Source organism: Rattus norvegicus, chromosome 10, assembly GCF_036323735.1.
Source record: "Rattus norvegicus strain BN/NHsdMcwi chromosome 10, GRCr8, whole genome shotgun sequence".
Classification (NCBI taxonomy): domain Eukaryota; kingdom Metazoa; phylum Chordata; class Mammalia; order Rodentia; family Muridae; genus Rattus; species Rattus norvegicus.
The window spans coordinates 69,410,504-69,433,810 of record NC_086028.1 but is presented as its reverse complement, the minus strand read 5'-3'; the positions used below and the strand labels follow the sequence as shown (position 1 = coordinate 69,433,810).

General features: G+C 46.2%; 1 protein-coding gene and 1 long non-coding RNA gene across 22 annotated transcripts in view; one reads left to right on the top strand and one right to left on the bottom strand.

The window, feature by feature from the left end:
- Positions 1-5,096: 5,096 nt before the first annotated feature.
- Positions 5,097-23,307, bottom strand: part of Synrg (synergin, gamma) — an 82,561-nt gene continuing 64,350 nt past the window's right edge. For 6 of the 17 annotated variants that reach the window (XM_039086970.2, XM_039086971.2, XM_039086974.2 and 3 more), the window contains 4 exons: positions 7,394-7,504; positions 7,177-7,224; positions 6,994-7,029; positions 5,097-5,890 (listed from right to left, as the gene is read on the bottom strand). In XM_039086970.2, the coding sequence (XP_038942898.1) occupies positions 5,759-5,890; positions 6,994-7,029; positions 7,177-7,224; positions 7,394-7,504 (327 nt within the window). In that variant the 3' untranslated portion in view covers positions 5,097-5,758. Of the gene's footprint in view, positions 5,891-6,993; positions 7,030-7,176; positions 7,225-7,393; positions 7,505-23,307 lie in introns of those variants that run through there. The other 11 variants (XM_039086972.2, XM_063269993.1, XM_039086982.2 and 8 more) reach the window with 3 other exon arrangements.
- On the top strand, positions 8,227-23,290 carry LOC134480839 (uncharacterized). Of its 5 annotated transcripts, none has more exons than XR_010055715.1 (3): positions 8,228-19,681; positions 21,399-21,501; positions 22,313-23,290. It is a non-coding gene; the product is annotated as an uncharacterized LOC134480839 (long non-coding RNA). The 5 variants fall into 5 exon arrangements; XR_010055714.1 differs by having other exon boundaries at positions 8,229-19,681; positions 22,325-23,290; XR_010055712.1 differs by having other exon boundaries at positions 18,367-18,726; positions 19,532-19,681; positions 21,399-23,290.

Sequence of the window (23,307 nt, the reverse complement as noted above, 5' to 3'; positions counted from 1 at the left end):
CCAACAGAGTCGGATCAGCAACATTTCACGTCCTTGCAGAGAAGCAGAAATCTATCATCGGAACGTGGGGAAGTCTGGGGTACATTGTCCAACCTGCAGCCCCTAAGCAGTAAGATCCCAGGAGAGTGGTCACGTGGCCCCACATAACAGGCAAAAGTCATGTCGAAAGGTCAAAAGATTGGGCACCCCTGGGGGCAGGCGCACACCCTGATCAAAGGTGCTGAGTTCCATTTTTGCCGTGGTGAAAATGTCAAGTACACCCTCAAAGAAATGGAAGGCATGCCTCTACTCATCTAGTAACACAAAAAGCCTCTGTCTGCTGCAAACTTCCAGCCTAAGCAGAGAGCAGTGACTTCCAATAAACCGCCTAGTACGACTTGTCAGAAAAGCAGCACAAGTCTTAATGAGCTCTCCTGTTTGCCCTCCTGGGTGGGAACTTGGAGGCTAGGCAACCCCTCAGAGTGCCTTTTCATTTTATTAGCCAGGTCGTGTATTCATAGAACGGTTTTCTGGCTTTTTGATCTGTTTTAAGGAGACACCTGCCCTCGACATTGAATGTTATCTTGCAGATTTTATCTGGTTTATGGCACTGGGATTCCATCAAATTTACATTTATAATCTATGTAGCCTTCCATGCACCCATCTTTATCTAAACAGGAAAATTTGAAACAGCTTTCCTGGAAAATTAGAGGAGCATGCATACAATGCTATCACATGACCAAAAACCAATCTATGGGGTCTGGCTTTTTTAGCAGGAAGTCAAGCTTTAAGTCAGTTTCTGACTAGGAGCCCCTTAGTAATCATTGTACTGCAGGAAGGAAACACTTGCTGCCACGCCTTTGTGCTGTGAGAATCCCGACTGGGGCTGCAGAGACGGCTCAGTCAGTAAGGAGCTTACTGTGCAAACATAAGGGCCTGAGTTCTATTCCTAGAACCCACGTTAAAAGGCTGACTCTGCTCTTCCAATCCCCCAGTCTCATCACTGGCTCTACAGCAGAACACTTTCTGCAGGCTCCTCCCCTTTGGCTCCATCTCCAGTGGATCCTACAGATGCTCCTCTTCCAACCTCTGTCCCCCAATTCATTGCTTTATCCTAAACCCCACCACCACCCCACTCCCGCAGGTACTCCCTGGGAACCCTTGGGCTACTCTGACAAGGGAAGAAAGTAGACTTAGTGCAGATCTTTACGTCTCCCTCCTTTCCTGCAAGTTCAATCCCCAAGTCTCATCCCCAGCTCTGTAGACTGGCTGTGGCCTCTCCTTGCTCGGTCCCCATTCTCAGGGATCTAGTTAGTATCTTTGGTCTGGGAAGGTGCTTAGTAAATTACAAAGAGAAACACCAAGCCAGCCATAAAACCTTTGATCTATTAAAATGGTGGTGCCCTGGGTGTAAAATATGCTAGGGTAATTAATGGTGACACCAAAGTTGAGTGAGTGACCAACATCTGATTTAAGGCCCACTCCATAATACAGAACACATACCCAACACTGCTTGGGCGACCAAGAACCAGAAACTAGTTCAGAGACCTAGCGAGGGCTCTGAGAATCCCATGGAAGAGAGGCAAAGAGGGTAGGAACCCCAGGGAATGGAGGACACCAGGAAAACAAGTCCTTCTAAATCGACATGATCAGAGACAGGCAGCGTGCACAGGGCTGGAGCAGGCCTGCACCAGGTCCTCAGGTCCTGCGGCTTTCAGTTTGGTGTTTTTATGGGATTCCTGGGCGTGTAAATGAGTGGGACTCTGGTTCTTAGGTCTTCTCTTGGTCTCCCTTCTGGTTAGTTGTGTTTTATATTTTATTATCCCTTATAAGTCTGTTTTTAGTGAGAGGAAAGGAGCAGATCCAGATGAGACGGGAAATGGGAAAGACTGGGAGGGGTAGAAGGAGAGGAAGCCATAATCAGAATGTGAGAAAAAAATCATTTTCAATAAAATAAATAAATAAAAAAATAAAAATAAGGCCAGGCACGATAACACACACTGGTAATCTCAGCACTGGGGGGGTGGGTATGGGGGGGTGGAGACCACAGGGATCCTGGGGCCTTTTAGCCAGGCAGGCAGGCAGCCACTCAGGTTCAGGCCATTGCTCCCTCTATCCTCTTCTCTAAAGTCTCTCCCATCTCCCTGCTCTGTTCCTGGCTCCCTCCCAACCCAGGGAGTGACACCCTGCTAGGAACACGCATACACAGGGACAGCCCCCTCCCCACAAAAGACATACTGGTGTATAGTGTAACCAGGGGTGTCCTTTGTCCTGTGTTCATCCAAGTGGTCACATCTGTAACCCAGCAAAGAGAAGGGTCGCAGCCAGGAGTGTTCCCTGCTAGACAGGGGCTGTCCCAGAACAGACACCCAGCTTTACAGGGCACAGACACAGCAGTTAGAGCGCTTGTTTATTAGAGTGCACACAAGGGAAAAGCTACTCACCATCTTTTAACACAAAGGACCACATTCTGCGTCACACACACAAGATGGCCGTTTCGAGGTGGGCTTTCGACTCACCAGGTTAGCTGAGCTACAGCTGCAACATGAGAGGTCACGGGTGACCTGTTTAAAAGCCACTTGCACTAACTATGTTCACCATATGAAGATGGAACGGAGTAAAAATTTACTGTTATGATACTTTGTTAGAAAAGTATTTGTAAAGTTTTTTTAAACCGAGCTGTTTCACATAAGCCCTATTTCTTGGCTGGACTTTGAAAGGAGGGGCCATTTCAACCTCGTTTGGTATACCATTTCCAATCTAGACAAACCACAGGTTACACACGTCCTGACCTATATTCTGGCATCTGCTGGAATGTCTACAGTGGGCTGCAATGGCTCCTTCATGACAAATGTCTGAAAATATCAGAGTTCATTTGTTAACTGTTAAAGGGTATTTGACCTCAAAGGTTCTTAAAAGAATCCTCAGAGCAGCCCCCAGTGCAAAGCAAATATTTCCAATTTCTGTTTGAGAAATCTTTTTGCTGGCACAAAGAAAAAAAACAAAAAGAAATAAGAACAAAAATAAAAACAAGAAAAACACCTAAACACCTAAAATTCGTATAGCAACACAAAACACTAATTTAAAAGGTGTATCCCAGATGGGGTGCTAACCAGCAGACTCTGGCAGGGAAGCTCAGATGACACCATGAGTACCCCGAGACCCTTCTGTCTCAAGCATGTCCACACAGGTCACACACCAACCACAGGACAGAAAAGGCAAGGCACGGCACCCAAACCCAAGTGCTTACTGGTTGCCATTTAAGCAGTGGGTGAAGCTGCCCGACAGTGCACAGCATGGAGAAAAGTAACCTTGGTTACTGTTTCCAAGGACACGGACCAGGCTCTTGGCTAACAAGAGCGGAGGTAAAGCTGAATGCAACATGAGTCATTTTTTTAATACATGTATGCAAAGAAAATCAGCCAGCTAATATTGCACGCTCGCCCTAACCCCTGGTGGAGGACTCTAACTAAGCTTTTGAATCATTAAACAGTCAATAATTTTCATGGTAAAGGCTTTTTGCTAACACCCACTGAATTTCCCTCTGGCACCTCCCAAGGAGTGACTAACGCTATGGTAAGGAATTCTAACTGAGGCATTCTGGAATACAACTAGGAGTAGAGACAATCTAGCTAACAGGTACTTTAACAGATGTCATGGATACGGGCCACTGCAAAAAATACTTCACACAGATAGCATTTCTAGAAAACACTTCAGGGGTGTAAATGTAGCTAACTGGGACCATTGCTAATGCTAAGGTCAATCCTATACTAATAATCTAGAGTACAGACTGGAGGGCCTACTTGTTACTCTGGGGCGTGGAGAGACACTAGAGGGGCCATTACAAGAGTGTGCTGAAAAGCAGCCTACCTCTGAGTGTGGAGCCTCCACACTCCAGCAGCCCTGGGGAGGGGAAGCCCCTGTGGCCACAATGCAGACAGCTTTCTGAGTGTCAGTAGCTGGGGATGATGTCATCTGGAACAGATGAGTAAATGGACTCATTCTGCTCGTCCCTGTCTTCTGGTCCACAGCAAGGCCAAGGAGAAGCTGCATCCACAGTGAAAATGATCCATATCTTGGGGAAAACACACAAGGTACAAGATGGGACAGCACAGAGACCCCTCAGGGTTTGTCCTGGAAGTGGAGATGATGAATTGCGTAAAAGCAGGAGTGAGACAAAACCCCAACATTTTAGACTTCCAAAGAAAACTATGTCAGACAAGGGAAGCAGGTAAGACCCAGAGAGAGTCTTCCCGAAGCCCAGACCCACACGCAAGGGAAATAGGTGTCCCAGACTCCCTAGCTTCTCCTGGGAACAACTTTTAACCACTTATGCTTCCGTTCTCTTGGTTTTATGCTTTTGTTTATCTGACAAATTCTTATACCAGTGTGAGCCGTTTCCTTTGAAAATTCAGTGCTGTTGATAACTGCTTTCCTCTGCTGCATCTGAGGTACACACACACACACACACACATACACACACACACACACACACACACACCCCTACCTTACTGTTCTCTCAACCCCTGTGGAGGGTGTCGAATGACCCTTTCACAGGGGTCACCTAGACCATTGGAAAACACATATTTGCATTCTGATTCATAACACTAGCAAAATTACAGTTAAGAAGTAGTGACAAAAATAATTTTACAGCTGGGGGGATGGTCACCACAACATGAGGAACTGTATTAAAAGGTCCCAGCATTAGGAAGGTTGGGAACCACTGCACTAGGCCCAGAACTCCCTCTCACCCTGAGTCTGTTCTCAGATCTCTCCTGAAGTACTGCCAAGTCCAGCATTGCCAGCCCCTGTGCAGCCTTCTGTGGGAATGTGGAGAGGACGCTACAGAGATTCAGTCCACGCCTGTTACAGGTTTTATCTGGTGGGAAAACACCACAGTTTGCGTCATACTTGAGGCGAAACAGCATGTTCTTCATAAAGACTCCAGGAGAAGGACGAGCATCCTGTCAAGCAGGGAGGGCCTCCTTCAGAGCTGAGTTTCAGGAAGGGGAGGGAAGAGGGTGAGGTGCCCGCCACAGGAGGTGAATATGTGTCCTCCTTGCCTGCTGCTGCCCAGTGGAGGCAGCAGTGTTCTCTTTACCACGATAGAACATCGGTTTAATCACAAGCCTTTTTTATTCACTTCAAGTATTAAAAAGCTAAATGCAGAAAAAATGTGTCCTGCTTCCTGGGGCCACATTGCCGGACATGAGCGAGTGCCGGCTGGAGACAAACTTGTGGATTCTGGTCCTGGCAGAACTTACTTTTCTTCTCTTGTTAACGTTTCACATACAATTCAGCAGCAGATTACCCCTCACAGAAAACTCTGATCTTCATTTTAAATTAACTTGAGAGGACAAGAGAAACGGTATGGTGGCCCATGCCTGTGGGCCAGCACTTAGGAGGCAAACATGGGAAATCAATGCAGATTCAAGGTCAGCCAGGGGGGTGCACCAAGGCCCTGGTTTTAAAAAGGGAAATCAAACCAACATCACCATCAACAACAACAACGCCAGAGGAGATAAGCAAGCAAGTGTCCAGTGCCACGTGCAGTTCGGGTCCAATAGTTTACCTCAAGTCTCAAAGAGCGGCAGGCTGAAGTAGTGATGGAAGGTTTTGTGGTGGGGCCCTCCACTGCAGCTTTGCAGCCTGCCTCCTGGGGAATGCGGCAAAGAGACCGGTGGGAGGGGCTCTGCAGTACTGCATTCTATTTATTGATCCCTGTCACCCTAAGTCCTGTGACAGAATCAACCCAAAATCAGCTTCACTGAGCAGCTTTTCAGAGCAGATCTGGCAAGAGGAGGCCGGGAGGCTTGGGTTCAACACAGTTGATCCAGAAGTTGGCACAGCTGGCGTGGTACTGATGTCCCCCATAGGCCAGCTTGAAACTGTCTGTTTCTGAGTTGAATGCCTGCCAAAAACACAGAGATGGGGGATAAGTCAGGTTCTTCCCACTTCTGAGAGCTTATAAGCAGCCACGTGGGCGCTCCTCAGGTACCACTGAGACTGAGGCCCGAATGGCACACACAGACAAAAGCCGAGCAGGTAGCTACAGGATCCAAGTAAGAAAGTTTCATTTATTTATTTTTACCGCTAATTAAAGGTATAAAAGTCAGTACCATCCAACCTAGTTTCAGCAAAGGGCCCAATCTTCACAGAAAAGGCAGGCATAGGTTACAGGAGAGAAAAGGGGGCAGGATTCAGGAACTAAAATAGCCAAGGCCTGTGGGTACTCTGTTCTCTCACTATAAAGGCCACCCTCCCTGGAGGCTGCCATTGCTGTAACTTGTGGCCCCTTAGAGGTCTGCGGCTAATTACAGTTCTATCTGGACTGAAAACATTTAAAAGAGCCAGAAGTCAATTAATATTAACTCACTCAGTGGTTCTCAACCTGTGGGTCGGGACCCATGTTGGGTCGCATATCAATGTTTACATTATGATTCCTAACAGTAGCAAAAGTACAGTTATGAAGTACCCACAGAATAATGTTATGCTTGGGGGTCACCACATCACAAAGAGCTGTATGAGAGGGTAGCAGCATCAGGAAGGTTGAGAACTGCTGGTCTAATGCCACTGGAGGCTGACACTGGACACACGAGGGCCCCCTATCTGTAGCTCAGTTACCCACAGCAGGTAACAGTCTTGGTTTGTTTTTTTAACGCCACAGATAAAGTCCTAAAACCCAAAATTTTTGGCTTTTTGTCTGTCATCCACTAAGTCCTGAAGCTCTCCTTCCTCATTCTCTGTCACTACAACTTCAGTCTTCCAGAAGGTGCTGATTCGTGGCAAGGAGGACAACACCAACAGAAGCTGATTAGTAGGTACATGCATGCAAACAGGATGGCAGTGGCCCCACAGAGACGCATTAGCTGATCTGATCAAACATGGGGACGAAAATGAGTCAGTAGAGGATTCACGATTGGTACAGCCCAGGACAACAACAGAATTTTCTGTTGGCCTCTCACACACAGGACTGAGATGGAGACACCAAAGTAACATGTAACTGGCTCATACTTTTTTAGGCTGTTCTTCTGCAGGTGTCTCTTCTTTCTGAAATGTTGAAACCATAAGGTCAAAAGAAAAAATAAAAACCCTAATCAAGTCCCTGAAACAGGCCTATGCCTCCAGGTAAATCCACATGGGCTTGACATTCTTGCTCCCACCCACCCCTGTCCCTGGGGTGAACCGAATGCTCACCAGGGACGGGAGGACTCTGTTTACTCCCTCAGCAGCTTCTCCACTGCCCTGAGGAGAAACAGATCTGCTCCTATAGACCTTTCTAGGCTTCAGCATACCCTCCCCCCCCCCCCCGTCTGATCACAGCACTTGTGAAGGGGGCTGGCTACACATGACTGCCCCTTAAACCATGTTAGGGATGAACCCTGCCACTTAAAGGAGGAAGACAAGGACTTACCCGGCTTCTGGAGTCCACATTTAGGAGACACACTCCACAAGCCAGCTCCTGGGCGTTTTTGATCCCAGGCCGTAACATACAGGAGGAAAAATCCAGTGAATTCTCATCTGGCTGAAGAGGACAAGAAAGATAGGTAAGGACACAGCAATTCCAAATACTATATAGGTCAACTATAAAATTAAATCAACTAATAACACCAGTGTTTCCTTCTCAAATTCTGCTGAGTAGCTGCTCTGTTCTGGCTACTGGCAGAGGACAATGGGAATAAGCTGCTCCCTGCCTTGAGGGCCTCATGGTCAAGGGTGGAGCGAGGAGGTGTGGAGCAACGCAGGGCCATTAGTGCTAGGGGACTTATTTTGGGGCAAGTACTGAATGTCCAGTCACTCAACAGAGGCATTTAGCCAAGAGAATGCTTCCTGGAACTCACCATCATCCTGCCTGAGTATTGATGATGCCGTAGGAGGCGAAGGTCAATGGGTAATGGGCTAATGGGCCAGAAGGGGTGGGAGTAGGGAAGGCTGACTGATACACAGCAGCGTGACACAGACACGTGTAAGCAAAAGTCCAGCTACAAGACGAAACCGAGGGTGGGAGATGAACCAAGGAGAGGGAGAGGAGGTGGGCCAGAGCATCAAGGATCCAGAAAGGAATGGAAGGAGTTGAGACAGGACCAAGCACACATCGCTGGCACCAACCTGCCTTCTGGCTGCAGTGTCAGCAAGACTGGGGGTGACAGTCCAAAGGGCAAGGCTTCAATTGGGTGACAGCAGAGGGGGAGGGGAAAGGGCTGTTAAGGGGGCAGAATCTATAGGCCGTGGGCATGTACAGGCCACGGATGGAAGGAAGGAGGCTTGGGCGGATGAGAAGCTTCACCTTAAGCCCAAGGACGCAGGAGAGAATAGTTTGGTTCAGGTAGAGTTGTAGCTGGCAAGGTCAGAAGTGCAGGTGTCCAGGGAGAGTCAGCAGCCAGGGACAGTGAATGGAGTCACTGCCGGGCACACTTATGCTAAGCACTATGCTCAGCTCTTGGCTCTTTACAGCGGTGTCATCTAGTTTATCCTTCCCCAAACCAACAAACAACAAAAACCCACGAGCTACGGCGAGTGCAGTGCAGTGGTTAGAGGGCCAGGTCTTGTCTTGAAAACGGCTGTCAATTTCTTAAAGATTAAATATGTATTTGCTGTATGAGCTTGAAGTTTCATTTCTAGACATTTATCCGAGGGAAAGGAAAATATAGGTCTGCAAATCTTGTTCCAAGAAAACCCCACAAAAAACAAAAACAAAACAAAACCATTCATAGCAACTGTATCCATATTAGCCAAATCTGGCACTAACAAACGTCTAGTAATAAGGAAATGGATAAACAAGTCGTGGCGTGTTGATACAATAGACTATTACTCAGCAAGGGAGCAAAGTGATATTTGATCAACATGGCTACGTTTCAGTATTATGCTACTAAGCAAGCCAGGCACAAGAATGCTGACATTTGATATCACTTCACGTTTATAAAGTATTAAAACAAAGGAATCTCTGTCTGTGGAAATCAGGGCAGCAGTGGCTTTTAGAATCAGATCAGGGTTGACTATGAAAGAAACAGAGTGAACTTTAGGCACGGACAAAAATATTCTGAATATTTTCCAGGCCTTGTAGCACAGGACCGTAATTCTCACACTAGGGAGGCAGAGGCAGGAGGGCCTCCGTGAATTGGAGTTCCAGGCCAGCTGGGGCTACACGGTGAGACCTCCTCACACCCCTTAAAAAAACCCCAAACCAATCCAATAAACAAACAAAACACTTGAAAACTGGGGATTTAGCTCAGTGGTAGAGCGCTTGCCTAGGAAGCGCAAGGCCCTGGGTTCGGTCCCCAGCTCCTGAAAACAAAACAAAACAAAACACATGTGAAAACTGAAACAGCGCAGAGAACGCATGCTCGTGTCATTGTACACTCCACATTGCCGAGTGATTTTCACAGAACATGTATTTTCTTCATTTTTGCACATCTTTTTGGGTTCATAGTCAACTTTTGTTTGTTTTCACATATAATACTGGCATGAATGTTGGTGATTCAAATTTTTAATAATTTTTTATGTGTATGGATGCACACATGTTTACCATATGCAGCCTGTGCCATAGTCACCAGGAGCAGGCATCAGATCCCCAGGAACTAGTGTGAGCTGTCAGGTGGATGCTGGGAATTGAACCTGGGTCCTCTCTTCAAGAGCAGCCAGTGCTTTTAATCACTGAGCCATCTCCTCTGGTCCCAACTAGACTTAAGACTAAACCGAAACAACAAACGTTTTGAAAACTTCACTGTCAAAGACGTGGTGACTCATTTCTCAGCTTTTGTGCTGTTCACAGGTAGGAGCCGCACGGTCAGCATTTTTCTCGGCTGCTTCTTAAATATAAACAGCAGACAGTCGGTCAGACCCCCCAGTGACACACCTTCTGACGTCCATATTGGAGTTAAGTACCTTACAGCTTGCTGTGTGACAGACATTATTAAACATGGAGCTGGGAAGAACTGCCCAGCGGCAGAACCATCCAGAACTGCTACTCTGGGCAAGCGGCTGCTGCATGTGTCCGAGACTGCTCTGGTTTAACACCCTAGTCCTGAGCATTAGGGACAGTTTGCCATCATGTGGCTGGATCAGGGACTATTGGAGAAATAATTAGAATATGGGGAAACCATAAGACTTGAAATCAGTTAAATTAATAAAATCCCTCGAATATCTGTTTACACGGGGAGCCCAGGAAAGCAAATGAAAAGGGCCGTGAGAGTGGTGGGCTCTGCATAATGCCCTGTGATTAAATTAATCTTCCAAATGATAAAATTAGCTCTCTTAGGCAAGCAGTGGTGGCACATGCCTTTAATCCCAACACTTAGGAGGTGGGTCTCTGAGTTCAAGGCCAGCCTGGTCTACAAAGCAAGTTTCAGAACAGCCAGGGGTACACAGAGGAACTCTGTTTTGAAAAACAAAACCAGGGCTGGAGAGATGGCTCAGTCGTTAAGAGCACTGACTGCTCTTCCAGAGGTCCTGAGTTCAAATCCCAGCAACCACATGATGGCTCACAACCATCTGTAATGAGATCTAATGTCCTCTTCTTGTGTGTCTGAAGACAGCTACAGTGTACTGTATAATAAATAATAAATAAATCTTTAAAAAAAAAACAAAACCAAATGAAATGAACAAAAATTAGCCTTCTTAAACACATACCCGTAAGCACAGGATTCTATTGAATGTGCAAAAGCAACATGATACCGGCCAATGGCCACAATTATACATCATACCTGCTACAAGGTGCTGTAAACTGACCATCAACTTTGATTGGCAAGTATTTCACATATTTAGTAAAGATAAAAATGTACATTATATATACCAGCTTCTTTTTAAAATTGTTTTATTTTGTGTGTTTGAGGTTTTGCCCACGTCTTTGTATACCTCATGTGCCTAGTGCTCCTAGATGCTAGAAGAGGGTACCGGATTTTCTGCGGCTGAAGTTACAGTTGTTTGTTAACCGCTGTGTGCAGGCTGGGAATTGAACCCAGGTCTTCTTCAAGAGCAGTGTGGTGGTTTGAATAAGAATGGTCCCCATAGGATCATATATTTGAATGTTTGGTCATCAGGGAGTAGCACTATCTGAGGATTAGAAGGAAGGTGGCCTTGTTGGAGGAAGAGTATCACTGGGGTACCTCTTTGAGGTTTCAAGAGCCCAAGCCCAAGAGTCTCCCTCTTCCTCCTGTCTATGGATCCAGATGTATGACTGTCAGCCACTTCTCTAGCACCATGTCTCCCTCTTCCATGCTTCCCACCATGAACACAATGGCCTCTGAAACCGTAAGCCAGCCCCAATTAATGCTTTCTGTCATAAGAGTTGCAGTGGTCATGATGTCTCTTCACAGCTACTGAACCTGGACTAAGACCAATAGCAAGTGCTCCTAACTGCTAAGCCATCTCTCTAGGCCTGTACCCCAGCTTCTTAAACTATTCGACATGGGAGCTACAGAAAGTTGGCAATTGTAAAAGGTTTCTGGATATGCAGCCCCCAAACGCTGACTCAGAGTCGAGTGCTAAGGGGCTGAGAAACTTCTGGCAGCTCTCCGCCACGGTGTGTCACATGACATCACTGCGGCCCTTGAGCTGGACAGACAGCATGCAGCTCACACTGCACATGCTGTTCACCACACGCCGGTGAGCATGGCCTCCGTCTCAGATCCCAGACACGGCTGGGACGGCAGAGCTCTTACAGTCCTACACACACAGCTTTGTTTTTTTTGTTTTTTTTTTTTTTTTGTTTCTTTTTTTTTTTTTTTCGGAGCTGGGGACCACAGCTTTGTTTTTATAGAGACAAAATGCTTGGGCTACAGAAAACAAAGACTTTTAATATTTTTCTACTGCCATTGTCTAGCATCTCTTTTGTTATTTGTCACAGTTTAACTTAAAATTGCTGTTAAATTGCTGACTTGAGTTTAATTTTAAAAAAATTAAATGAATTTTGGCTTGGGATCAGTATAACATTTAGTTTTTGTTGTTTCTTTTTGTTTGTTTGGTTTGATGGTTTGTGGGTTTTGTTTTGTTTTGTTTTTTGTTGTTGTTGTTTTTTTTTTTTTTTTTTGAGACAGATCTCTCTATGTAGCCCTGGCTGTCCTAGAGCTCACTATGTAGATCAGGCTAACCTCAAACTCACAGAGATCTACCATCCTTTGCCTGTGTTGGAATTAAACGTGTGCATACCCCCACCTAGTATAGAATCTATAACAATTTATAAAACAGCCTTAAACATATTTCAGACATTTTGTACCTCATGTTTATGTGAAGTGTTCTCAGCATTGACAATTAATAAATTAAAACATGGATCAACTCTGAAAAATAAAAATGTTCTCTATTCTGCCCTGTAGAATCAGACATTCAGCCCAGACGACATGCTTTAGGAAACACAGAGGATCACATACATCTTGTTAGTATGCAAGCTGGCTTATATCTGTAATAAACAATAAAACTGTTTACCAAAAGGCAATTTAGAATTAAGTGTCTTCATGATTTACTAGCAGTAAACACTCATATCTATTTTATGTACTTATATACATAAAAACTCCTCGGGTAGAAAGGAGTTGTGGGCAGATAGTTTAAGGGCATGTATCATATATGTCCCAGAGTCAGCTGGAGGGCACAAGCCTGGATGCTTGGCAGTAATACACGTCTAACGTGGCGTACAAGAAAACGCGCATCAGTGCTCTTTGCCTGCCTTCACATTCTCTCTGGACAAATGGTATGAAAAGCTTCCCAGCCTCTTTGAGATTAGGCACCGCTGTGTCACCTGCATGGCCAGTGAGTCATGTATGACATGGCTGGAAGGAAGCCTTTGAAACCAATGTGTTGGCTCTGAGGTGAAGAGCACTGGCTGCTCTTCCAGAGGGTTTGATTTCCAGTACCCAAACGGTGGCCCACAAACATCTGCAACTAGTTCTGGGGAGTCTGACTCCCTCTTCGGGATCCCTGGGCACCAGGTATGCAGTGCACAGATAAATGCACAGGCAAAATACCCATACACATAAAAATCAGAATAAAAAATAAAACCCATGTGCTATTTATCACATTCTCTTGACCTTTGGGTGCCCAGCTACACTCATGGGTTCAGGGAGGGAACCGGGTGCTGAGTGAGGACAGGCTCTAGAGCCTCTCCGGAGGCCTTGAGATGGACCTGAGCTTGAACAATAAAGAAGGCCTGCTTGAGGGTTGGGGATTTAGCTCAGTGGTAGAGCGCTTGCCTAGGAAGCGCAAGGCCCTGGGTTCGGTCCCCAGCTCCGGAAAAAAAAGAAAAAAAAATATGAAAAAAAAAAAAAAAAAGAAGGCCTGCTTGAGAACACTAGGACTGCATAACCCAGTCTACTCTGACAGATGAAAGCAGTAAGCTTGCTCCACAAGCAATTCTAGACATGGAGCATTTGGTCGGTCAGTGCTTTGTACACTACTGTCCTTGCTGTTATAACAAATTATCAAAAACTTAATGGCTTTGGGCTGAAGAGATAACCCAACGGTTAAGGCACTGACTACTCTTCCAGAGGACCGGGGTTCAAATCCCAGCACCCACATGGTAGCTCACGATCGTCTATAACGCCAAGATCTGACATGCTCACATAGACATATTTGCAGGCAAAACACAAATGCACATAAAACAAACATAAATAAATTAAAATAAAAAGAACATGGCTTTATCCCCTTACAGCCCAGAATTCACGGGGTGGAAGTCTGCTGTGGACTGACATGACCTGCGCGTTCTGGAGTTCTGGGGGGAGAAGCTCTTCCTTTTGAGATCACGTCTAGAAATGTCCAGTGCTGTGCATTCCTGGCTGCGGGGGCGTCTGTCACCCTCTCTCCCATTCCACTGTCACCACCTTTCTTCACTCTTACCCTGCGACCACCTCCTGTCAGGACAGGAGCCTGCCCTGCTGATCCAGGGCTATTTCCTCAACCACACACCCTGAACTCAGACGATGATAACACAGGTTCTAGGGTCATGTGGTGTGTTGTCAGCTGGGGACACGGTAAAGATGCCATCTTTAAAGCATGGTGTTTGCAAGAAGAGCAAGGTGTGGGGGATGCTCCCATCAAAGCACACTGTTCTCCTGAGATTCCACAGCACTGCAGAAGCAAACACTCTGAAATGTGCCATTTCTTCATGATGGGAGGAATTACCAAGGGATCTGTATCATGCTGAAGGAACAGTGGATTCAAGGGGTCTGCACGACTTCTAGCTGGCTGCAGACTGGAGGAAAACTATCCTTTTTTCTTCTATTAGAGGTTTTTTTTTTTTAAAGATTGATTTATTTATTTTATGTATACCAGTACACTGTCGCTGTCTTCAGACACACCAGAAGAGGGCATTGGATCCCATTACAGGTGGTTGTGAGCCACCATGTGGTTGCTGGGAATTGAACTCAGGACCTCTGGAAGAGCAGTCAGAGCTCTTAACCGCTGAGCCATCTCTCCAGCCCTCTTCTATTAGGTTTCATATGTCAAAGATTTATTTCCCAGGGTCGAGTTGTTTCTTTGATCCAGTACATCTGAGAGATAAAAGCTTAGCTGACCTTCGCTCAGGCCTGACCATCAGAGTGTCCCTACCTCCCTGGAATCCGACCATCAGAGCACCCCTACATCACGGCCAGAGATGGCCTTTCCCACAAGAGAACTACCTGCTTCTACCACAAGAGGGAGCTTCAGTCCACAGTCACCCTGAGCTTTCAAGAGCTTCTTGCTATGAAACATTCAGCTTAATACAATATTAAGTCACACTTTGGAGTTGAGACTTAGTATTTTGCTTTCCTTAGCACAGGTACACTACACTTGGGGCTTTTTTTTTTGGTAGAAAAAGTAGTAGATCTGGTATTTTCCTGTTTGATTCTCTTACTGTCTGATTTTAGGGAGCTGGGGAATCCATCTAACCAAGGCTTCAAGTGTACGAAGCACAAGCGCAAAAACAAGACAGTGAACATGCTGCCTGCCACCATGGGACACGATAGTTCCAGTGCAGCGTTCAGAGTAGCAAGACGAGACAGATTTAAAAGCCAGATGTCAATAGTTTCAATCAGATTTTGATGTTCCTGAGCTTTAATTTCTTCCCTTTTAGAAGCGAACGTTATGGGCCAGTTCGATGGCTCAGCAGGTAACTGCTCACCCTGTGTAATGACTGCTTGTGTTTAATCCCTGGAACCTCAAAAGGCTCAGTGTGGTGGTGAGAGCCTTAATCCCAGCATTCCTATAGTGAGGAGGGAAGCTGAGAAAGGGCATTCTCTCAGAAGCTTGCTCTAGCCTGGAGTACATAGTGCAGTAGTAGAACATGAGAGGGCCAGTCTCAGCAAGGCAGATAGGGTGGGGGAGGGAGAGACAGAGAGAGAGACAAACACACACACACACACACACACACACACAGACAGAGAGAGAGACAGAGAGAGACAGACAGAGTGAGCTGACACTGACCTCATTGGCCATTACCTGGATGCAGCGAGAGAGGAAGTGGAGAATGCAGAATAATGTGAAGCAGGTCTATCTTAGTCAGGGTTCTACTGCTATGAAAAGACCCCATGGCCACAGCAATCTTTTTTTTTTTTTTTTTTTCGGAGCTGGGGACCGAACCCAGGGCCTTGCGATTGCTAGGCAAGCGCTCTACCACTGAGCTAAATCCCCAACCCCTGGCCACAGCAATCTTATAAGCTAGCCTACAGGTTCAGAATTTCAGTCCACTGTCATCATGGCAGGATGCAGGCAGACATGGTACTTCGAGTTCTATATCAGGATCAGCAGGACGACAGAGACATTGGGCCTGGCTTGAGCATTTGAAACCTCAAAACTCACCCTCAGTGACACACTTCCTCCAACAAGGCTATGTCCACTCCAAGGACTGTACTAGTCCTTTCAAATAGTGTCACTCCCTATGAGCCTGTGGGGCCATTTTCATTCAGACCATCATAGGGTTCATAGGTGCAAGCATGAACGGTAGCCATCAGTATTAGCAACTATATTAAGAATAAAGGGGTTCTGAATGGCAATGTGGTCCTTTAAGGAGCTCATTCACCCAAAATCAAACAAAGGTGTGGGAGTTCAAAGTTTCTGTACTGCCTCAAGCCCACCTCTCTCTAGTAATGACCTGCTGGCTCTGAGTATCTCATCCAGCGCTGCTGGGTCTTCAGAGTCGTGTTACTGCCGGACTGAAGTATTCGGATGTTGGGTTTTGTGCTATTGATGGTATATGGCTCTCTCTGTTGGTTCTGCTGCAGTAGAGGCTTGTGACAACCCACACAGTATATTTCTGTGGGATCCATGTCTTTCCTCCTGCAGTGAGTACTTCCAGTTAAGGTTTCTAGACTGAGGATTCATCTGCCCATTGTCAAGAGGAAACGACATGGTACAGTCTAGGAAAGTGTCTGAACAGAGAGCAATCATTGCCGTGTCACAACCACCCTGTTTTAGAAAAAAAATAAAAAGCAACTGCAGTAGCCAAAGGACATAGCTAGTTAGGAGGCGGGTGCTTGGTACCCACACACATATGATCTGCCTGCGCCCACACTGTACAGGTGAGAGTACAGAGCTCCATGCCTTTACATGTGTCTGAAAAGCCAGGCCGGTTGTCTACCCTGGAGAGCCAGATATGGGTGCTGTGAGTGGATGCTTGCAACAGAGTCTGAGAAGGCGTGACTGGGGAGCCCTCCTCCATTTACCTCCTACTCGGCCCTGTAGAGTTAGAGCTGTCAGATAGATGTGAATGGGGCAGAACATTCTAGGTAAGTGGGCCTCAAACTTCCTTCAAAGAAACAAAATCAAACTCCATGGCTTCTTTTTAAATGTCTGGACAAGGGCTGGAGACATTGCTCATTGGTTAAGAGCACCAGCTGCTCTTCTGGAGGATCCAGGTTCAACTCCCACACCCACATGGCAGCTCACAGCTGTCTGTAACAACCGTTCCAGGGATCCAACACTCTCCCCACAGACATGCATGCATGCAAAACACTAACACACATAAAAAGAAATCATTAAGAAATTAAAAAGTCTGGACAAAAGTGATGCTTAGTATGAAAACTTTCAGCCATGGAGAGACTGGGACAATGTATGAGGATGTTGTCTGGGAGGATGAACTAGTTCACATAGTGACAGGGGGCATCAACACAACTCATGGAGCAGCATTACTAAGGCTTTTGCATTTTATTGTGTGTGAACTCCAGAGTGGCCTGGGGTGGCAGAGCAGAGCCTGAAGCTAACACCTTTTCATCAACAGTGTCAGAGCCCCAGAGCCTGGGAGCTGGGGAAGATGTGCTTGGAGGAAAATGTCTTCCCCTGCCCCCAGTGACAGGCACAGGCAAGCAACCCCCTGGAGGCTGGCCAGTCATTCTTCACCTTAGCTGGAAGGACAGACACACAATGAACTTGGATGAAGCTCTGGGGCTTCAGGGACATTTTCACTTCTAAGAGTTCAGGGCAAACAAAGACATGCTTTCTGATCTGGTCAGCTTTCTCCAGCAACACCAGCAGAGGAGGGCTGACTGGAAGGAAGGATAGAAACCTAGTTTTCAATGTACAATGAGGACTGACTACCACTAAAACAAAGAACCTTCAAATCTAAATGCCACGTGGGAGGCTGGATTGCTCCGCCATCTGGGGAGATGTGTCAAGGGTGGGGACAGAGGCAAGCTGACCTGAGGTTTACAGTATGGCAGGACAAGCTCCTGGAGCTTTTCTCATTAACCTGCACAGCTTTGGTTTTACCACCTAACCAACCTCTTCAGGACAGGACGAAGCACAGAGCACAGAGCTGCCAGATGCCTCTGGCACCTCCCAGCTTCAGGACAGGATGATGGCAGAGGAAGGAAGTCAAGCTGCTCTGTAGATTTAATGCACATGAAGACGACCCTAATGCATAGTTTGGCCAACTGGATAACCCAGGTGGCTGAAGGAAAAGTGGCCATGACACCGAAGGGGGTTTTGGGAAAGGGTTTGAGTGTGTGAGAAAGTTTTCTACCAGAGGAAAGATTTATTTCCCATTACAAATGCAACAAGTATTCATTAAAGATCGTTGAGAAAGGATACTTATAAACATGGGGTTTTATCTTTAAGCACAACCCATTGGCAGCCTGCCTCCCAGCCATGTGCTGACAGGTCTGTTATTTCACAAGTGCTTCCTGACAAAATGCCCACAACACCCGACTGAAGAGCTGAAGAGCCGCCATGTGCTACTTCACGAACTCTGATTTTCAGGCTGTTTCCAGTTTTCTCTTTTATCTGAAGAGCAGTGCTCTGTACTTTACTGGCTTCTTTTGGTGACTACATTTAGAGCAATTGGAGATGTTTGCTCCAAAGTGCATCAGCAAGGCTATGATTCTGAATGTATGTGTATGAGTGTGAAACCCTTGGCACACTCACCTGGATGTGTGACACACACATGCACACGCGCACACACACACAACACACTGGGCACTCACAGGCTCAGGTGGAGCCTTAGCGGAGCAGCAGAAACCCTTCCTAGGACTGTTGCCAGCAGCAGCCAAGCTTTCCCTGGCTATCAAGTTTATTTTTATGCTGTGAACACAGTGAGCTGTGGAAGTCAGCACACTGGAACACTGGTGATAGGAAGGGGGAGGACCAGCACCCACAGATCACCATTTCATTCCTGTCTGCCAGCACAAGGAGATCAGCTGTCTCAAGCTCCCACCAGAGCTAGACAAGCTCTCGACACCACGTCTTCTCCGCTGTGATGGACACCACCACAAATGGGGAGCCAAACGTTCCCTTCTTCAGGTTGCTCTGCTGAAGCATTTTGTTGTAACAAGAAAAGAAACTAATGAGGTAAGCACCATGAGACACACGAGAGAAATAAGCTGAAGACACCCACACAGGCAGGGCTGGACTGAAGGGCACTGGGGATGCCTTCTGGAGAACTACACAGAACTTAGCACAAGAGCAGCCTTCCTTGTTCAGCAACAGGAGAGCTCTGCACTGAGCTAAGACTTTTGGCTGAGGTCCCGAAGACCATGGAGGCCCACTGTAGGATTTTAAATGGGATTTAAATGAAACAATCAGATCTGTGGTTTACAAGGAATGGTCAGGTAGTTGCACAAAGAATAGATTGGTAAAGGACTTTTTTAAAAAAGAGAAAGAAAGAAAAGAACTTAGGTAGGGGTGTGCGGATCAGTAGCAGAAAACTTCTCCAGCCTTCCTGGGCCTTGAGGTCCACCCCTAGCACCACCAAAGGGAAAACAAAACCTAACCTGTAGAGAGCGGCGCGGCGAAACAAAGATGGCGCCGACATCCAGCCTTGTCTGGATATAAACGACTTACTGCGCATGTGCAGGCTTGTCCCCTTTCTAGGGCTCCCTCTAGTGGTGAACAGCGGTACTGCACATGTGCGGTTTATGCACCAGGTGTTAGTTGACCGTTAATATGCTAATGAGGTGATTCATTCTCCGCCAATCCCTGGAGGACAAGTAGTGGGGTGATCCAAGCCCCACCAATCCCTGAGAGATAATTAGCATACTGTTGTCTATATAAGCCAAGCGATTTTGCTGCTCAGAGTCCCTGTTCAAGAGAGCTGTAACACTAAGAGAGCTGTAACACTAAGAAGAGCTGTAACACAGTAAAGGCTTGCTCGCAGAAGAATCCTGTTGCCGCGCGTTGTTCTTACTGGCGGGACATTAGGCGCGCGACAAGTGGTGCCGAAACCCGGTAACCAACATCGCCGGTGCCGAGGGGACCCTTCAGTGTGATGAAGAGGATTCAGAACTGCGAGAAGGTAAATTAAAAGGTAAGCTTCGAGAGGCATGCCCCTTTTTGGAAGAGAGCATGTCAGAAACGGAGCAGAGTGAGAAATTAGGCTTCCAAGAGGCATGCCCCTTTTTGGATTTAAGAGAGCATGTCAGAAACGGAGCAGAGTGAGAAATTAGGCTTTGAGAGGCATGCCCCTTTTTGGATTTAAGAGAGCATGTCAGAAACGGAGCAGAGTAAGAAATTAGGAGCGGGCAAAAAAGAAAAAGGTTACTAAAACAAAAGTGAAAGAGATACAAAAGGCAGAAGAAACGCTGCCAGAGGAAAAAATAGGTATGCCCCGGAGGTCCAAGTACAAGTCATCTGGAGAGGATACTTTGTATCCATTAAAAGAATTAGAAGCCTTAGAACTGGCTGGCAGTGACTCTGAGCAAGAGTTGTCAGAGTCGGAGGAGGAGGAATTAGAGGAAGAGGCAGCCATATATGAGGAAGAAAGATATGGGCCTAGGTGGACAGCCACTGTGAAGAAACCTAAAGTTATGGATCCTTTGTGGGCAAGGCTTGTAATTTTGTTTCTTTTCTTCTTTGTGTGGGATAGAGAGGCCACAGAGGGCAAGCTTAAGCCCGGACCAAAACCTCTTTGGCGAATGGTCCCTGCCTGCTTAGAGGATAAACAATGTGAGGAAGCTGTTAGGACAGGTCAGAGGGTCCTTGCAGAGCAACAAGAAAATATGTCAGAGGGAGAAAAGGTCTCGAAAGAAAAAAAGAAAAGAAAAGGAGATAAAAGGAACAGAGAGAAGGCAGAGATAAAAAATGGGGTCAGTGCAGCTTTTGTTGTGGCTCAAGTTGAGGCTATTGCTAGGTATGTGATTAGGCTCTGGAAACCTCACAGAGTCATACTGATCAGATTTGATAGAGGTAGACCACCTGAAAATTTATTCAGGAGAATCAAACAAAAAGATAAACTTGAGTGTGCCTACTTGGATTCCTGGTCTCAAGGAGATTTAGCAAGTGACAAGGTGCTTCTCTTAAAAAAGCAGTTTCAATCAGCCCTTGGAGCCTTGCACCTGTAGCTAAGATATGTGTAGCCACTTCAATTTTGTTTTCTGATTGGTTTTAAATGTATAAATATTCTCTACATGCCTTGGTTATGGACTATTGGCTTTTAAGTTATTGGATATGGTTTAAAAAAATGTAACACTGATAACAGAAAGTTGACATAAAACTGGTAAAATTTAAAATATGCTCATGTTTCTGTTGATACCTGTTCCGGTATTATACACGCTACTCTGATGACTGGTGAAAAGGCTCATAATGCCATTAGCCATTGCTTAGAGGCATGGGCAGCCTGGGGAAAGCCTGATAGTCTCAAGACAGACAATGGGCCTGCCTACACTGCAAAGTTCTTTCAGGCATTTTGCCAGACAATGCAGGTCGGTCATACTACAGGCTTACCATACAATCCCCAAGGTCAAGGAATTGTGGAAAGAGTACATCGTACCTTAAAAGAGCTTATACAAAAACAAAAAGAGGGAATTGCCAGCGGCCAAACACCAAAAGAACAACTTTCTTTAGCTCTTTTTACTCTAAATTTCTTAGTTTTGGATGTGCATGGCCGCTCTGCTGCGGATCGCCATGCTGCTACTACACCTATAACTAATGCAGAAGTAAAGTGGAAGGATGTCTTAACTGATGAATGGCATGGCCCAGATCCCGTGATCTCGAGATCTAGGGGAGCTGTTTGTGTTTTTCCGCAGAATCAAGAAAATCCAATTTGGGTACCTGAGCATTTGACTCGAAAATTGCCTTCTGCTCTTCCTGAAGATGAGACTACGAACCCTACTATTACTACTGGGAATGGTAATATGGGTTAACTCGCTCACCCTGTGGGCTATTGCCAGATCCTGGCCAGTACCCATGCCAGTTCATAGCAATTCTATTGTTTTGAGAATAAGACTGGCAAGCATAATCTCTGGCCTTGGTTTCAGTGGGTGCTGTCCAATGAGCAAGGGTTATATACATCCCTGACCCCCTTTGCTAGGTTGATGGGAGAGAACTTCGTGCTGTATAATGTTTCAGCTACCAGAAAAAATGACACCAGGTTGATCAATATTCAATATAATAACCTCTTGGTAAATAATACTGCCACTAGTACTTCAGTATGTGCTAGATCACTTTTTTTCTGATAAGCACTAATGTAAGCAGTGGTGCTTTAAATTGTAATAGCTCTGATGTAGTCTGCTATTTAGCTGAATGCTGGGATGGCACCAATGACACCGCAGTGATGGTTAAGATTCCCTCCTTTGTGCCAATCCCAGTGGAGGCAAACCCAGATAGCTTTCCTATTCTTAATTTACTGAGAGCCAAAAGAGATTTTGGAATTATGACAGCCATAATTTCAGCCATTGTGCTGTCTGCTGCCGCAGCTACCACAGCTGCAATCGCTATGACCAATCAAATACAGACGGCTGAGACTGTCAATCAGAACTGCAGTGGCGCTAGAGATACAAGAAGAATTTAATACCCATTTAGCATCTGGCCTTCTATTAGCCAATCAAAGGATAGATTTAGTTCAAGAACAATTGAAGCACTGTATCATATGACACAGCTGTCTTGTGTTTCCTCCCTTCGAAGTTTATGCATTATTCTTTTGCGAGCTAACTTTTCTCAGAATTTTCAACAGAACAAAGAAATCTCGAATTATCTGAAAGGAAACTGGTCCATGAAAGCAGAGCAACTATCAAGACAATTGCTGATGCAGATTGCTGTCCTCAACAGCACTAGGCTGGACCCCATCACAGTTGAAGACTTTACCTCATGGATTACCAATGCTTTCTCCCTTGTTAAGGAGTGGGTGGGCATGTTTGTCCTGGGGAGCTATTGTCCTCCTGGGATGCGGAGTAGGTCTCTGGCTTATTGGCTGTTTAAAAAAGAGAACATGCCAGACACAAAGTGGTTGTTTACCAGGCTATGACCACCATTAAAAAGGGTACTTCTCCCAACATATGGCTGGCCTCTTTGAAAGATCAAGAGTTCGCCCTAGATCATTTTTGTCACAGTCATGTGGAGTCATTGTATCCAGGGACGGGCAACTTTCCTCGAACTCGGACCAACCTAAGACACGGGGCCTGGTGGCGATAGGGTAACTCTATGACGGATAAGGCCGAGTTTGGATGAGAACGACCTAAGACAGGAGCAATGACAAGATTGACGTGACACCCAGATCTAGACCAGTCATTTTATTAAACGAAAAAGGGGGAGATGTAGAGAGCGGTGCGGCGAAACAAAGATGGCGCCGACATCCAGCCTTGTCTGGATATAAACGACTTACTGCGCATGTGCAGGCTTGTCCCCTTGCTAGGGCTCCCTCTAGTGGTGAACAGCGGTACTGCACATGTGCGGTTTATGCACCAGGTGTGAGTTGACCGTTAATATGCTAATGAGGTGATTCATTCTTCGCCAATCCCTGGAGGACAAGTAGTGGGGTGATCCAAGCCCCACCAATCCCTGAGAGATAATTAGCATACTGTGGTCTATATAAGCCGAGCGATTTTGCTGCTCGGGGTCCCTGTTCAAGAGAGCTGTAACACTAAGAGAGCTGTAACACTAAGAAGAGCTGTAACACAGTAAAGGCTTGCTCGCAGAAGAATCCTGTTGCCGCGCGTC